This window comes from Erythrolamprus reginae, chromosome 8 (assembly GCF_031021105.1).
Source record: "Erythrolamprus reginae isolate rEryReg1 chromosome 8, rEryReg1.hap1, whole genome shotgun sequence".
Taxonomy (NCBI): Eukaryota; Metazoa; Chordata; class Lepidosauria; order Squamata; family Dipsadidae; genus Erythrolamprus; species Erythrolamprus reginae.
In genome coordinates, this window is record NC_091957.1 from 3052557 (window position 1) to 3069872 (window position 17316).

The window sequence follows — 17316 nt, forward strand, 5'->3', positions numbered from 1 at the left end:
GAATGGAGATGGCTGCCGATCGGTTTCCGGTCACAATTCAAAGTGTTGGTAATGACTTTTAAAGCCCTACATGGCATTGGGCCAGAATACATCCGGAACCGCCTTCTACCGCAGGAATCCCAGCAGCCGATAAGGTCCCACAGAGTTGGCCTTCTCCGGGTCCCATCGACCAAACAATATCGTTTGGCGGGCCCCAGGGGAAGAGCCTTCTCTGTGGCGGCCCCGGCCCTCTGGAATCAACTCCCCCCAGAGATTAGAACGGCCCCCACCCTCCTTGTCTTTCGCAAATTACTCAAGACCCACCTTTGTCGCCAGGCATGGGGGAGTTCGGATATTCCTTCCCCCTAGGCCATTACAAGTTATGTATGGTATGTTTGTGTGTATGCTTGGTTTTTTATAATAAGGGTTTTTTAGTTGTTTTATTAAATTGGATTGTTACATGTTGTTTTTTTTATCATTGTTGTTAGCAGCCCCGAGTCTGCGGAGAGGGGCGGCATACAAATCCAATAAATAATAATAATAATAATAATAATAATAATAATAATAATAATGGATAGATATAGACAGGCAGCTAAATGATAAATAACTAGGATGGATGGATGGATGGATGAAAGAATTATTGTTGTTGCTATTATTGTTGTTGTTGTTGTTGTTATTATTATTATTATTATTATTATTATTATTATTATTATTATCATCTTCTTGTCCATGCCCATGGATTTCAAATTTTGGAACTCTGACTCCATCGGCCAAAGTTATTATTAATCCTACTTGATTTTTCTCTTGTTTTCAATTTCAATTTTATTTGATTCACAGACATGTTTACTTTTATCTCAGCTACCTAGCCTTCTAAACAGCAGTTGGGAATTGATCTTCTCTGGGACTGAGCGGTTGGGTTCGCCTTGCAGTCCGAGGGACTTGCAGGAGTCTCCTCCAGCACCAGGGTTCAAAGGCCTCCATTCTTTGGCGCTCAACTTTTCTAATGTCCAAATTTTCACAGCCACACATTGCAACCAGGAAAAACCACAGCCTGGACTATACGTGATTGTGTTGGCAGGGTGATGTCTCTGCTTTTGGACTAATACCTGGCTTCATAAAGAAAACCCTTGAACACAAAACTCTAGTATCTTTTCCCCTTGTTGGCCTTACCACTACAAACATGTCAGGGGCTCCAACCGCTGTTTCATTTGGGGGTCTTTCTCTGTGCATGTAAATAGTTGCCCTTCTTCTCTTTCGCCCACAGCTTATTTTGCTCCTGGCGTGACTTTTATTGCTAATTATGTCTTGCCACATGCTTCGGAGAGGCTTAATCTCTGCTCATGTTGGCTAATGATGTTACGAGCTTGATCAAGTGCCTATCCATCCCAAGGGTATGCTCTTAGAGAAAGCTTTTTCACAAGCTGGGGGTTGGTGCGAGGAAGGGGCGGGGTGCCCCATGGATCACATACCCTGGCTGTGGGCATGCAGAAAATTGTGTGTGTATATATATATATATATATATATATATATATATATATATATATATATATATATATATTTGTTTTCGTAAATTTTCACGGGTATATGTATGTAGATTGTTCTGAGTTCGGGTTTTGCCCTGTGTAATATTTTGCATGTTTATGCGACGTTTCGGTGAAATCCCATTCACCATCATCAGGCTGGAGTTCCAATCTTTGTGTTTTTGCAAATGAATATTATATATATATATATATATATATATATATACCCGCCCATGCAAAACATTACACAGGGCAAAACCCGAACTCAGAACAATCTACATATATATATTACGAAAACAAATATATATATATATATATATATATATATATATATATACATACACACACACACACACACACACACACACATATATATCTACATATATACACACACACACACACAATCTACATATATATATTACGAAAACAAATATATATATATATATATATATATATATATATATACATACACACACACACACACACACACACACACACACAGATACATGGATAGAGAGAGATAGATATACATAGATACATGGATAGATAGATAGATAGATAGATAGATAGATAGATAGAGAGAGAGAGAGATACATGGATAGATGATAGATAGATAGATAGATAGATAGATAGATAGATAGATAGATAGATAGATGATATATAGATAAAGATAGAGAGATACATAGATACATGGATAGATAGATTAGATAGATAGATAGATTGATAGATAGATTGATAAGATAGAGAGAGAGAGAGATACATAAATACATGGATAGATAGATAGATAGATAGATAGATAGATAGATAGATAGGTAGAGAGAGAGAGAGAGAGAGAGATACATGGATAGATAGATAGATAGATAGATTTATTGATTGATAGAGATAGAAAGATAGATAGAGAGAGAGAGAGAGAGAGAGAGATACATGGATAGAGAGAGAGAGAGAGAGATACATCGATAGAGAAAGAGAGAGAGAGAGAGAGAGAGAATCGGCACACTAGGTGCTGTGCCAAAAGACCTCAGCCAGCATTTGAAAACAATAAACATTGACAAAAACCATGATCTGTCAGTTGCAAAAGGCTGCCATGCTTGGATCTGCGCGCATCATATGAAAATACATCACACAGTCCTAGACGCTTGGGAAGTGTTCGACTTGTGATATTGTGATATGAAATCCAGCATATCAATCTTTTTTGCTTTGTATTACTGTTGTTTGTGAATAAAATAATAATTATAATAACAACAACAACAACAAGAGTTTGAGTCTTCTATTCCAACCCCCTAAAAGTGTATAAAATCATACATGGGATAGAAAAGGTGGATAGAGAAAAATTATTTTCTCTTTCACACAATACTAGGACAAGGGGGCCCTCCCTAAAGCTCATAGGTAAGAAAGTAAGGACAAATCAAGGGGAATATTTCTTCACCCAGAGGGTCGTTGGTTTATGGAATTCCCTTCCAGAAGAGGTCATGACAGCTGTTGGCCTTGATAGCTTCAAGGCAGGATTAGACAGATTCAGGGATGCCAAGTGTATCCATGGTTATTGAAATTGATGTCCATGTGCCACCTCTCTGTTGGTTGAGGCAGGCAGGATTCCCTCGGGTCCCATTTGTTGGGGGTCAAGGGAAAGGGAGGGTCTTGCCTTCTCTTTCTGCTCAAGATCCCCATGGACAATTGGGGGGCCACTGTGTGACACAGAATGCTGGACTCGATGGGCTTTGGCCTCATTCAGCATGGCTCTTCTTAGGTTCTTATGTACACTACTTCAGACAAATGGTTATCCGGTTTTTCTGATTAAGAATGGAGGTAGGGAATTCAGTTGTTGGATGATTCCAAGATCAAACCCATTGTAAGAGTCTGGTTTGCAGTTACAGTCACTGACGTTCTTCTAACCTTTGTCCACTTTCCTTCTAAAACATGTTTTCCAGGCCTTCAACGCCTTTCTTCGACTTGCTGCAGCACAAATACCGAGAGGTTTGGATGGATGAGCAGAGGGCAGTCATCAAAGCTGAAAAAGCTGAGAAGAAACAAAAGGTCAGGTGACTTTTAGAAGGCCTTTCGGTTTGCTGACCCTCTTTCTCAAAGACCGTTCCATCTTGTAGACACAGGTTGGACTTCTCAAGAACTGATAAAGTCGCTCAGATCCGGGCCGACCTCGACTCCAATTGTAAAACAGAGTCGACTGACAACGAGTCAGTCGAGGTGACTGGGGCACGTACTTGTCCACCTGTCTGGGAAGAGTTTGATCTGGTGACACCTGATGAAGTGGACAAGGCCATTGGAGCTGTGAGTTCCGCCACCTGTTTACTGGATCCGTGTCCCTCCTGGTTGGTTTCGGCCAGCAGGGAGGTGACACGGAGCTGGGCCCAGGAGATTACCAACGCTTCCTTGGGGAGGGGAGTTTTTCCAACACTCTATAAAGAAGCGCTCGTGCGCCCCCTTTTCAAGAAGCCCTCCCTGGACCCAGCTGTACTTAATAACTATCGTCCAGTCTCCAACCTTCCCTTTATGGGGAAGGTTGTTGAGAAGGTGGTGGCACTCCAGCTCCAGCGGTCCTTGGAAGAAGCCGATTATCTAGGTCCCCAGCAGTCGGGCTTCAGGCCCGGTTACAGCACAGAAACCGCTTTGGTCGCGTTGATGGATGATCTCTGGCGGGCCCGGGACAGGGGTTTATCCTCTGTCCTGGTGCTTCTTGACCTCTCAGCGGCTTTCGATACCATCGACCATGGTATCCTTCTGCACCGGCTGGAGGGGTTGGGAGTGGGAGGCACTGTTCTTCAGTGGTTCTCCTCCTACCTCTCTGGCCAGTCGCAGTCGGTGTTAGTGGGGGGTCAGAGGTCGGCTCCGAGGTCTCTCCCTTGTGGGGTGCCTCAGGGGTCAGTCCTCTCCCCCCTGCTATTCAACATCTACATGAAACCGCTGGCTGAGATCATCCAAGGACATGGGGTGAGGTATCATCAATACGCCGATGATACCCAGCTTTACATCTCCACCCCATGCCCAGTCAACGAAGCGGTGGAAGTGATGTGCCGGTGCCTGGAGGCTGTTGGGGCCTGGATGGGTGTCAACAGACTCAAGCTCAACCCGGACTCAAGACGGAGTGGCTGTGGGTTATGCCTCCCAAGGACAATCCCATCTGTCCGTCCATCACCCTGGGGGGGGAATCATTGCCCCCCTCAGAGAGGGTCTGCAACTTGGGCGTCCTCCTCGATCCACAACTTGGGCGTCCTCCTCGATCCACAGCTCACATTAGAAAACCATCTCTCAGCTGTGGCGAGGGGGGCGTTTGCCCAGGTTCGCCTGGTGCACCAGTTGCGGCCCTATCTGGACCGGGACTCATTGCTCACAGTCACTCATGCCCTCATCACCTCGAGGTTCGACTACTGTAATGCTCTCTACATGGGGCTACCTCTGAAAAGTGTTCGGAAACTTCAGATCGTGCAGAATGCAGCTGCGAGAGCAGTCATGGGCTTACCTAGGTATGCCCATGTTTCACCATCACTCCGCAGTCTGCATTGGCTGCCGATCAATTTCCAGTCACAATTCAAAGTGTTGGTTATGACCTTTGAAGCCCTTCATGGCATCGGACCAGAATACCTCCGAGACCGCCTCCTGCCGCACGAATCCCAGCGACCGATTAGGTCCCACAGAGTGGGCCTTCTCCGGATCCCGTCAACTAAACAGTGTCGGTTGGCGGGCCCCAGGGGAAGAGCCTTCTCTGTGGCGGCACCAGTTCTCTGGAACCAACTCCCCCCAGAGATTAGAACTGCCCCTACTCTTCCTGACTTCCGTAAACTCCTTAAAACCCACCTTTGCTGTCAGGCATGGGGGAAATAAGACATCTCCCCCTGGGCATGTTTAAATTGTGTATGGTATGCTTGTGAGTGTGTCTGTTAGTATATGGGGTTTTCTTTTAAATCTTAAATGTTTTAAACTTGCTCGGATTATTTATGATTTGTTTTCTCTGCTGTGAGCCGCCCCGAGTCCTCGGAGAGGGGCGGCATACAAATCTAAATAATAAATAAATAAATAAACTTGTCCAACCTGTTGAACCATAAGCTGGTTCCACTTGATGTAGAGGGGACAACCTCAAGGTCACTGTTTCTCAATCTTAGGGAGACCTTAAATATGTGGACTTCAGCTCCCAGCCAACATGCATGGACTTCAACTCCCATCATGGTGCCTGTGGAATTCTGGGAATTGGAGTCCATACGTCGTAAGTAGTGATGGGCGAACTGAACCCGCACAATTCGGGTCCGTACTGAATTTTGGGGTGTTCGGTATGCCGAACCCGAACCTGAAAATTTTCCAAACTTCGGGCAAAGTTCAGAGTCGTGTTCGGCGTTTGGAGCTTTGACGTCACCGGCAGGTTGCTAAGGACACCAAGGTGATCACTTCCTGGATTCCATGGAATCCAGGAAGTGATCACCTTGGCATCCTTAGCAACCTGCCGGTGATTTCAAAGCTCCGCCCCCGGAATCTCTTCATGGGAGGGATTCCCCGTTCGGGTTTGAGTTCGGGTTCGGCCGAATTTTTGCGTAAAATTCGGCTGAACTTGCCCATCACTAATCTTAAGAGTTATCCAGGTTCAGAAACTGGTCTAAATCAGAGGTCTTCAAATGTGGCCACTTTAAGGCTTGTGGACTTCAACTCCCAGAATTCTCCAGCCAGCTATGCGATGCTATGCGATGCTATGCGATGCTACGCGATGCTATACTATTGTTAGTAGGATGTACAAAACAGTTGGGCTGGCAATATATAAATAAGCCAACCATGAATATTTGTTTGTATTGACGTACTATAGCTTTAAGAGGTAGTGTTACAAATTGCCATAAGGGGGAGCCAGAAAGCATGATTTTCTCTCTCTGCTCTCGCTGTTCTTTCTGCTGATTCACTCTGACTGATGTAGTAAGCTCGATGATAGTTTGATGTGTTTGTAAGCTGTAATGTATGTCTGATACATAAGACAAAGTAAGGCCTGTAATATTATTGCATTGGGAGATATTGACTGTTTAATTTGACTGTGCTAATTCTAAAGTAAGCACTATTTTATACACTTTAATGTAGCTGATTTATATAACTGAATCATTATTCATATCTCCTGGATATCTGCTGGAATTCCACGTTTCTTTTGTTCATGTGCATCCTTGACAACTCAGGGGTCACTCTGCACATTCCTTAACAGCTATGCTATGCTATGCTGGCTGGAGAATTCTGGAAGCTGAAGTCCACAAGTCTTAAAGTTGCCAAGTTTGGGGACGCCATGGTTTAAGTGGTCTGATCTCTTCTTTGATGGCATTGCAAAACATCCCCTGGGGTTGTTGTCGTTGTTTAGTCACTCTTCCTTTCGAGTTAATGGCCTGGGTTTTCTTTCTTCTGGGTCATTTATTACCTTGTTTTTGATGTCCTTTGAAAGGAAAAGCTAGGTCTTCCAATGACCCGGTTATCAAATGTGTTAGATGATCCCAGCATGCGTGGCAGGCTAATTATGTAGCATAAATAGAAATAATCAGATATCTTCTTCAAGGAGTAGCTCATCTTTTGTGAGGAACCGGCCAGCAAACATATTGTAAGGCACCTGCGTGTATTTGGAGATAAGATTTCTTAATTTCCAAACGCTTCAGCATGGGAGGCAAAAGCTGCTGTTTCCAGCTTTGGAAATGTCCGCTGTCCTCACCATGTTTCTGTTGTGGTTGGCTCGCATCCAGCTCCTTTGATCATGGACTTTGAGGAGAATGAACTGGGTCCATCTGTGTATCATAGGCCAGTGTGCTTTCGAGAGGAATCAGCGAGGGAAAGAGGGCCTGGGGAACCTCCAGAGACTGCAGAGCCTCCAGCTGTGGTAATGTTTGAGTCAGATAAGGAGGGAGATATTGTGGACCCAATATTAGATGCTAGGGTAAGAAGAATACAAGGGAGGCAAGAATATCTGCAGCAACGTAGATCCAGGCATTGAATACTTCCATGCACAGCTTGTCATTACTGGTAGTATAAAAGGGGAGGATGATGGGAAACCTCGGTGCAGAAGTTCAACGTTCCTATATGGAGAGAGAGAACTAGCCGCTGAAGAGTCTCTCTCTTAAATCCTTCTGCAATCCTGAAATCCTGGTTTTTGAAGGCATTTGTGAGTACCTGTCAACGTGAGAACTATTGGCTTGAATTTATTACTTTATTTTGGACTCTTGTTTTACCAACTGTGGACTTTGGGGCAGTCGGACTAACATTCCTATGATTTCATTGCCTTTCCAGCACATTTCCTTGTAAATAGACAAATGCTTCTGAGTCTTCATTGGGGCTTAACCCCACTAGCACTGATGATGTTACCTAGTTTGGTTAATTAAATGTCTGAAAGAAAGTAACCAAGCTCAGAGAGCACCCCAGGAGCTCATGGTCTCCTCCTTCTCCTCCTCTTCTTCTTTCTCTTCCTCCTCTTCTTCTTTCTCCTTCTCTTCCTCCTCCCCTCCTCCTCCTCCCTCTTCCTCCTCCCCTCCTCCTCCACTTCCTCCTCCTCTTCTTCTTTCTCCTTCTCCTCTTCCTCCTCCCCTCCTCCTCCACTTCCTCCTCCTCCTCTTCTTCTTTCTCCTTCTCTTCTTCCTCCTCCATAGTTCTAGTCTTCCTCCTGCTCCTCCTCCTCCTCCTCCTCCTGTATGTGTGTGTGTGTGTGTGTGAGAGAGAGAGAGATACATTCTCCTTGGTGATTTTCTAAGGCTTGTTTGATGTGCTTCAGAAACGTCGGGGGAAATTCTACGAGACTCGGACGTGTCTGCTGAGGAAGTTCCAGCCGACGATCAAAAAAGAGGAGCTTTGGCGCATCCCGCACTTCCAAAAGGTGGGTTTGAACACCCAGGAAGGGCTGCTTCTGAATGGCCGGCCTCCACCACAGCAGCCGTCTCGCGGTCTTCCCTTAGTAAATTCAGATTTAAACGGCCGAAAGGCACTGGCCCTTGCCAATAACAGGCACGGCCTTGACTTCAAAGGCTACGACTCGGAACAGAAATTCCATCGCTAAGCGAGGCAGATATTAGGCGAGCCCTGCCCGACTTTGTGACCTTCATTGGGTAGCAAATCACTGCAGTCCCTAACTTGAACCCTGAGATGAGCAGTCAAATCGACTCGACTTCCCTGCTGGTTCGGAAGTGCGTGATTTGAACCCATGCCATTGGTGCAATGTTCTGGCGGGAAGAATCTCATGCTGCCGCCGTTACTGGTTCTCTGAACCACTGGCGACTTCCGCTACCAGTATGTCTGAACTGGGTCGAATCGAAACATAGAAACATTTATTTTATTTATTTATTGGATTTGCATGCCGTCCCTCTCCGAGAACTCGGGGCAGCTCACAACGTATCAAAAGAAGATAGCAACACATCTAGAATCCAATTAATATGGTTAAAAAGACTTAAAACAGACTTTAAAAACTCCAATATAATTTAAAAGCATTTGTTTAAAAGCAAAACATAGAAGATTGACAACAGAAAAAGACCTCCTGGTCCATCTAGTCTGCCCTTATACGATTTCCTGTATTTTATCTTAGGATGGATCTATGTTTATCCCAGGCATGCTGGGTCCAGTGGATTGACCAACCACGTCTGCTGGAAGTTTGTTCCAAGCATCTACTACTCTTTCAGTCAAAACATATTTTCTCACGTTGCTTTTGATCTTTCCCCCAACTAACTTCAGATTGTGTCCCCTTGTTCTTGTGTTCACTTTCCTATTAAAAACACTTCCCTCCTGAACCTTATTTAACCCTTTAACATATTTAAAGGCCCAAAATGTTTTCTTGAACATTATGTTTCGGAAATGTTCGGCTTGAGTCTTCTGTATAGACTAGATCAGTGTTTCCCAACCTTAGCAACTTGAAGATATCTGGACTTCAACTCCCAGAATTCCCCAGCCAGCATTCGCTGGCTGGGGAATTCTGGGAGTTGAAGTCCAGATATCTTCAAGTTCCCAAGGTTGGGAAACACTGGACTAGATGACCTCTAAGGGCCCTTCCAACTCTTCCGTTATTCTGTTGTTGTTTGGTCTTTAACAACAACAACAAAAAACTGTCAGGCAAGTGAGCTCACGTTTGTCCACTCGCCTCGTTGGGAGTATCAAATCGCGAAGCCCAGAACTATATTTCAAAATTTGATACAGTAGATTACTCCTTAATGGCTCCCTCTGGATTCCTTTTAAAAAAACAGAATCTTTAACAGAATAACAGAGTTGGAAGGGACCCCGGAGGTCTTCTAGTCCAACCCCCTGCTCCAGCAGGAAATCTATACTCTTCTGGACAAAGAGTTGTCTAGTCTCTTCTTTAAATTCACTAAGGCTGCACTTACTATTACAACTAGTCTTATCATCGTTCCTATCACACATAGGATTGAACTTGTTGATTTTTATTTGAGTCTTCGGAGAGAGGCGGCATACAAGTCTAATAAATTATTATTATTATTGTTGTTGTTGTTGTTGTTGTTGTTTTGTCAGGTACATATTGGTGGTATACAAAGATATAATATTTATACACATGATACTAGTAAAAGAGAAACATTAGGCTTCTATCCTTAGGATTTATATTAATATTGATTGTTTCCTGATTGCTTATTTGTACCCTATGACAATCATTAAGTGTGGCAACCCCTTATTCATGACCAATGTTTCTTTTATTTTATGGACACTGAGAGCATCTGCACCAAAGACAAATTCCTTGTGTGTCCAATCACACTTGGCCAATAAAGAATTCTATTCTATTCTATTCTGTTCTGTTCTGTTCTATTCTACTCTACTATTCCTATTTCTATTCCATTCCATTCCTATTTATTTATTTATTTATTTATTTATTTATTTATTTATTCATTCATTCATTCATTCATTCATTCATTCATTCATTCATTCATTCATTTATTTTTGTCCAATACACAATGAGGGTTTTAGTGGGTATATATCTATATACACATAGTAAAATACATGATGAAGGTTATAGAGGAGATACTCATAGTAAAATATATCTAAGAAAGAATAGAAAAGAAGATATAGTAATAGAACACATCAATGAAAGAATAGAAGAAGAGATATAGGAATAGAAGAAAGGTATAGGAGATATAGGAGAGCAATAGGACAGGGGACGGAAGGCACTCTAGCGCACTTGTACTCGCCCCTTACTGACCTCTTAGGAATCTGGAGAGGTCAATCGTAGATAATTCTATTCTATTCTACTCTACTCTACTCCTCTTCTGTTCTGTTCTATTCTACTTTATTATTCCTATTCCATTCTATTCTATTCTAAAAACCCCACAGTCATGTAGCACCCACAACATCTGGGAGCAAGCTTTGCCGTGGATGAATTGTTTCCACTGTCAAGAAATTTCTTCCGGCTTCTAGGTTGCTTCTGCCCTTGTTTAGTTTCCATTCATTGCTTCTCGTCCTGCCTTCACGAGCTTTGGAGAATAGGTTGACCCCTTTCTTCTCTGTAGAAGCCCCTGAGATATTGGAAGATTGCTATCATTTCAATCCTAGTCCTTCTTTTCTTGTGGATTTGCAAAGCCGCAGGTAACCAAAGTCACTGGTTTACTCCCGGGCTTCTGGGTTGAAGGAAATAAACCAGGATGTTCCACGTAAGGCCTTGGTAAGGCCACCCTTGGAATACTGCATTCAGTTTTGGTCACCACGATGCAAAAGAAATGTTGGGACTCTAGAAAGAGTGCAGAGAAGAGCAACAAAGATGATTAGGGGACTGGAGGCTAAAACATACAAAGAACGGTTGCAGGAACTGGGTAAATGTCCAGTTTAATTAAAAGAAAGACCAAGGGGGACAGGATAGCAGTCTCCCAATATCTCAGGGGTTGCCACAAAGAAGAAGGAGTCAAGCTCTTCTCCAAAGCACCTGAGGGCAGAACAAGAAGCAATGGGTGGAAACTAAACCCTAACCCTTAATTAACTCAATCTGTATAGTCTGGAGGACAGAAGGAAAAGGGGGGACATGATCGAAACATTGTTAAAGGGTTAAATAAGTTAAAGGGTTAAATAAGGTCCAGGAGGGAAGTGTTTTTAATAGGAAAGTGAACACAAGAACAAGGGGACACAATCTGAAGTTAGTTGGGGGAAAGATCAAAAGCAACATGAGAAAATATTATTTGACTGAAAGAGTAGTAGAGGCTTGGAACAAACTCCCAGCAGACGTGGTTGGTCAATCCACAGTAACTGAATGTAAACATGCCTGGGATAAACATATATCCATCCTAAGATAAAATACAGGAAATAGTATAAGGGCAGACTAGATGGACCAGGAGGTCTTTTTCTGCTGTCAGTCTTCTATGTTTCTATGTTTCTCGGTTGACACAATCCTATTGAAAGCAGTCTGGGACATCCAGAGATGATATTTTCACTCACGGGCAGTTTATGGGGAAAAAAGAAAGAGAATTGGAAGCTGAGGAGTGGAGGGGGCACAGAAAAAGAGAATGCAAATAAAGAGAAGGGGAGGGCAGGGAAGGAAGGAAAGAAACCATCATCGGAGGGAAAATGGAAAATTAAAGAGGGGAAGCCCGCAAGCTGATGAGGTATCTCACCTGGGCACCCCCCCTCCTCCCCTCCCGTCCCGCCAATTAAATCAAAAACGGTTTGTTTTTAATGGTCTTTTACATTGACAAGTGGACTATCATTTTTAGGGCCTGAAAGCTGTCAGGGAGCGGAGGCGAATCCTCCGTTGATAATGCCCAGCGGTTCCAATTAGGCGCCGAGGCCGTTCCTGGTGCGTTAATGACTCCCCCGACGCCCGCTTGCCCCCTTCGGCACTGCCTAATTCCTCTTCCTCCCCCTCTTCCTCTGACACCGCAAATTACTGACACAAAACGGAGACAGCTTGGCGTCTCCGGGCCAGGCCCAGGCCTTTGGGCTTAATGAGCAAGAGAAATGGGGGGGGGGGGTTTCCCCTCTTTTTTTCCCTTTCCTTCCTTCCTTTCCTTTCCTTTCCCCTCTTCCGCACTTCCCACCACCCCCTTTCATGAGGAAGCTTGTCTACTCCGCTAAGTTCTTTTCTTGTTTGACAGCTGCTTGTGTGTTGACCTTATAAAAGATTTAGCATCTCTCGTTATTTCCCTGCCAAGCGTTGATGAGACCGAAGACGGGTGATGGGTTGCGAAGACAGGGGGGGGGAAAATAAGGGTCGGTCTGCAAAGATGGGCGAATCGGCGAGGAAAGCTGGAAACTTGTACGCCCGGCGGTTGTGCACCATGTCGGGGAGTTTGCAAGAAAGGCGTTGCGATTTCAGCCCCTGAAATCTTAGCTTCGCTGTGTTTAAACGTCCCCTCCGGGCTGTGCAAAGTGCCAAATGGAGACGCACTATGGACAAGGGACTGCGGTTGGAAAAGACTCGCAGAGAGCCTCGAGCTGCTGACATCACACTCTTGAAAAGTTTGGTGCGGGAGTCGGCAACCTGTGGCTCTGGAGCCGCATGGGGCTCGTTCAGTCCTCTGCGGCGGCTCCCTGTCGCTCAAAATAGGCGTATAACAACGCCCGATGTGCAACACCCACCGATGCACAATTTATCAAGCTTTTCGACCCCCAGTAGACCTACCATGGATAAATCCAAGAAACAAAAAGTTTCAGAAGAAAACAGAACCTTTAATTCAACTATATATGCTACTTTCGTGGAAGAGTTTTGTGGCTCCCGGTGTTTTCTTTTGTGTGGGAAATGGGTCCAAACGGTTCTCTGAGTGTTTAAAGGTGGCGAACGCCTGGTTTGGTGGGAGTCTACCCAGCCTTCTGAGGATGTTCACGAGCTTTGGAGAATAGGTTGAACCCTTTCTTCTCTATAGAAGCCCCTGAGATATTGGAAGATTGCTATCATTTCAACCCTAGTCCTTCTTTTCTTATGGATTTGCAGAAGAAAACAGAACCTTTAATTCAACTATATATGCTACTTTCGTGGAAGAGTTTTGTGGCTCCCGGTGTTTTCTTTTGTGTGGGAAATGGGTCCAAACGGTCCTCTGACTGGTTAAAGGTTGCAAACGTCTGGTTTGGTGGGAGTCTACCCAGTCTTCTGACGATGTTCCCAGAATTTGTAGCCATCATGGAATTCCAGAAACCATGATCAAACAAAAAGACAGTCCATCTTGATCCGGGATTTTGCCTCCTTCCCTGGTTTGTGATCAACCGGTGCTTCCTGAAGTTCACAAGTGTTGTAATACCCTACCTGAACGCTAAGGACATGAATGCTGCTGCTATGGGTGCCCAAGATTTGTGCGCGAGGGGTGCCCAAGATTTTTCTCACCAATCGTAGAGTTTTGAATTTTGGGGCTGAAGGAGAACAGGTCTGGCGCCACCGCATTGATTGAAGTTTGCTCTCATGAGTAGGGTGATAAGCCCAAGTTTCATCTCCTGTCACTATACAGTTGAGAAAAGCCTCACCTTCAATCTTGAAATGGTCAAGGAATTATCGGGTGGCAGTGACTCTGACAATTTTGTGTGCTTCAGGAAGCATCTTGGGGGCCCATCGCAGCAGCGCTCATGCCCTTAGCATTCAGGTAGCGCATGACAGTGAGCACTGCACTTGGAGAGAAACGGAATGAAGGCACTCATCTCTAACCTTCGCCAGAATCCCAGTCGATGATCTACTGACCACCGGCACTGCTTGTTCTCTTCCGCTGGCTTCCCGCTACACGATAGCAATACCAACTGCCCTGCAAACATTCACCGCGAGAGCTACGTGCCTTGTAACCTTGTTGTCAGGGCCCCAAATGGCATCTGAGAAATAAATCAGATTCCAGTCCAATTCTCTCATATAAGGTTCGATTTATTATCAGAGTCAGGTTGGTCACGCTACTGGCATTCCGATACTAACTTCCTTCTAGTGCCCCACCCAGGTTAAGGTTCATCCCACATCCCCACCCCCACAAGTTCATCACGAAGACCAATCCGAGTAAAGGGATTCCATCGACTTCCTCTTTACTTCAGTTGATGCAGAACAAAAGATGACCTTGCGCTCTAAGAAAGGAATTTGTTGTGACTAGTACCTTTCCCTCTCATTCAACTACCCCTCCCAATTCCCCTAATACTGTGGCTACTGTGGCAGGCCAAAGCCTCTAACTCCACGTGACGGCTTTCGGCCTGACCCTTACTTTCTAGATAACCCTCATATCAAGGACCTCACAGTCCTCATCCCTCTCTCTCTCCTCTCCTTGGAAACCTCCCACCCCTGGCAGTGATAATGTTAGCTAGTTGGGCAATGAGATGTCCACAAGAGAACAACCAAGCTCAGATAGGACCAAGGACCCTTGCGATAAAGGATTCAAAAACAGGAGGGGAGCAGCCGAGGCCTTGTTCTCAAGCACACCCCAAACCATCAACAGCGCTTGTGTATAACAACACTGTGGCTGCTCGGTTCAGCAGGAGCCAGGGGAGATCCTGCCCCCACTTTGTCCTCCTCCTCCTCCCTCCCCCCCACCCCCCCAAATAAAACAAGCCTACTTAAACAGGAGCCTAATTATGGATTTAGATGTCCAATTCGGAAAACGCCAACTGATCTGCGTTAATGAGATCTGAGGACTTAATACCTGCGTGTCCGCAATTATCTCTGTGGCTGGAGATTTGGTCTGCCAATCAAGAAATTACCTTTCGGTAGCCTGAACGGTTCATTAAAGCCCTTCTTGGGAAGAGCAGGATGAGGGGGATTGAGGTTGGACCGAGCGTAGAAGACTTAATCAACCATTCCCAAAGGATGGGGAAAGTCCTCGGAGATGTTGTTGCACCAGAAAGCGGGATCGAAAGAGAAGAAATGGCGAGATGCCTTCTTAACTCCTTCTGATCTTCTAGATCTAGAGTCTTCAGCAGCTGGAATCCATGTTCTTTATCCTCCATCAAAGCTCAGAAGATGTTTATGGAGAGTCGCAGTCATCCAGGTCAAAGCGATGGTGGTGGTTTTTTCCCCAAAACATGTTTCTCTCCTCATCCAAGAAGGTTCTTCAGTTCTTCAAAGAGAAACAATATGCAGTTTCCTTTTGGAAAAAGCATCTTTGGGGTTAAGCATAGAAGGCGGATGGGCGAGTTGAGTTGGCTCCTAAGATTGAGAAGTCAAACAAAGTCCATCTATGAGGGTTATCCAGGAAGCAAGGTTACAAGGCCCGTAGCTCTTGCGGGGAATGTTTGCGAAGGAAGTTGGTATTACTATTGTGTAGCGGGAAGCTTGAGTTCTAGTCCCATCTCAGGCACGAAAGTCAACTGGGTGACTTTGGGCCAATCACCAGGAGACGGTGAGTTCTAGTTCCCCCCTAGGCATAAAAGTCCGTTGGGTGATTTTGGGACAGCCCCAAATCCCCCTCGGCCCAACCCACCTCAAAAGTTGTTGTTGTGTGTTGTGGTTAGCTCTGGCCCAGCTCCTGCCCCAAGGACTGTGGATGTGGGGGAGACATCCACATGCTGCAGGCCTGTTTTGCCCCCGGTGGAATCTGCTGATGAAGGCTCCTCTGACCAAGAAGACATGAGTGACAGGGAGGAGGAGAGTGGGGCAGACAGCTCAGAAGGAGATCAATTATCTAGCTCCTCCTTGGATTCAGAACAAGAGTTAATGATACAGCCACGCATGCGGAGTGCGATGCATAGGCAGCAACAACTGAGAGATTATTATCAAAGAAAATGAGGCCACCTGTGGTTGGGTGGGGCTGTGGTCATTAGTGAGGCTGCTATAAAGAGCAGCCTGTGGGTTTGGCCATTGTGGAGGATTATCTGATTGTTGTGTTTCGTGACTGCCTTGCTGACTTTGATCTTTGTGTGCTGATTTCCCCCCGCTTTGAAACTAAACCAGAGCAAAGTGTGTTTCACTTTGTGAAAGAAGAAGGACTGTGAATTGCCTCACAGCTGCAAGCTAAGTATATCAGAACTGATAAGGGACTTGTACAAATTACCACTTTGTTTGGAGACGAGTGCTCTTGGCTATACCAAAAGAGTGCTCTGTTTATTTGCATTTTCGGTATAAAGAACATTGTTTTGAATTTTCAAACGTGTGTGTGTCTGAAATTGTATCTGTGCATTTTTGGGAGGATTTTACCAGAGAGCTCGACAGAACATTGTGGGGAAAATAGGAGGAAGAAGGAGTACTCAATATGATTGCCACCTTGAATAGTCTATATAGCCTCAGTGGCATATTACAGGAACACAAAACATTTCTAAACCTATTGGTGATTCTAGTGAAGGTAACACCTCTCATCTTTCTGGATCCAAAAAGACGTTTGGTCTCTCTCTCTCTCCCCCCCCCCCCTCTCATCTTCTCTAGGTTGACGCACACCTCTCAACCTTCCCTGATCAGGCTTCGTACAAGAAGGCGCTCGAGGTCTTCCATGCAGAAGCTCCTGTGAGGATCGGGCCCCTGGCTCAGGGCCTTTATAACACAGCCGGTTAAAGACCGACCTAGAGGGAAGAAAGGAAGAGCGGGAGAAGGCCGACCCACGAAAATAAAACAAAATAAACCCAGAAGACTTAATTGGCTAGGTTTCTATTTTTGGGACTGGAAATTGGTTTCTTCGCCTGATGATTAAACTTATTTTTAACCTGACGTGCTTATTGGGTCTTTAATGCCAACCGTTAATGTTAATCTGAATTCTTTCTCAGATGGCTCGGAGCGCGCAAGGGGTGACTATTTTTGAGACTACGGTAAACAGAGGTTTCTCTTTCAAATAGTAGTCTACCTGCACGGAATATATACACAATGGCACCTCTACTTATGAACATAATTTGTTCCGTGACCAGGTTCTTAAGTAGAAAGGTTTGTAAGAAAAAGCCATTTTCCCCATAGGAATCAAAGAAAAAGCAAATAATGTGTGTGATTGGGGAAACCACAAGGAGGGTG

At 44.8% G+C, this 17316-nt stretch overlaps 1 protein-coding gene across 1 annotated transcript in view; it reads left to right on the top strand.

Moving 5' to 3' along the window:
* The window catches only part of CFAP77 (cilia and flagella associated protein 77), a 55816-nt gene extending 38794 nt beyond the window's left edge, over positions 1-17022 (top strand). The window contains exons 4-6 of the mRNA XM_070758490.1: positions 3428-3533; positions 8227-8328; positions 16744-17022. Coding sequence (XP_070614591.1) covers positions 3428-3533; positions 8227-8328; positions 16744-16869 — 334 coding nt within the window. The 3' untranslated portion in view covers positions 16870-17022. The remainder of the gene's footprint in view (positions 1-3427; positions 3534-8226; positions 8329-16743) is intronic.
* Positions 17023-17316: the final 294 nt, after the last annotated feature.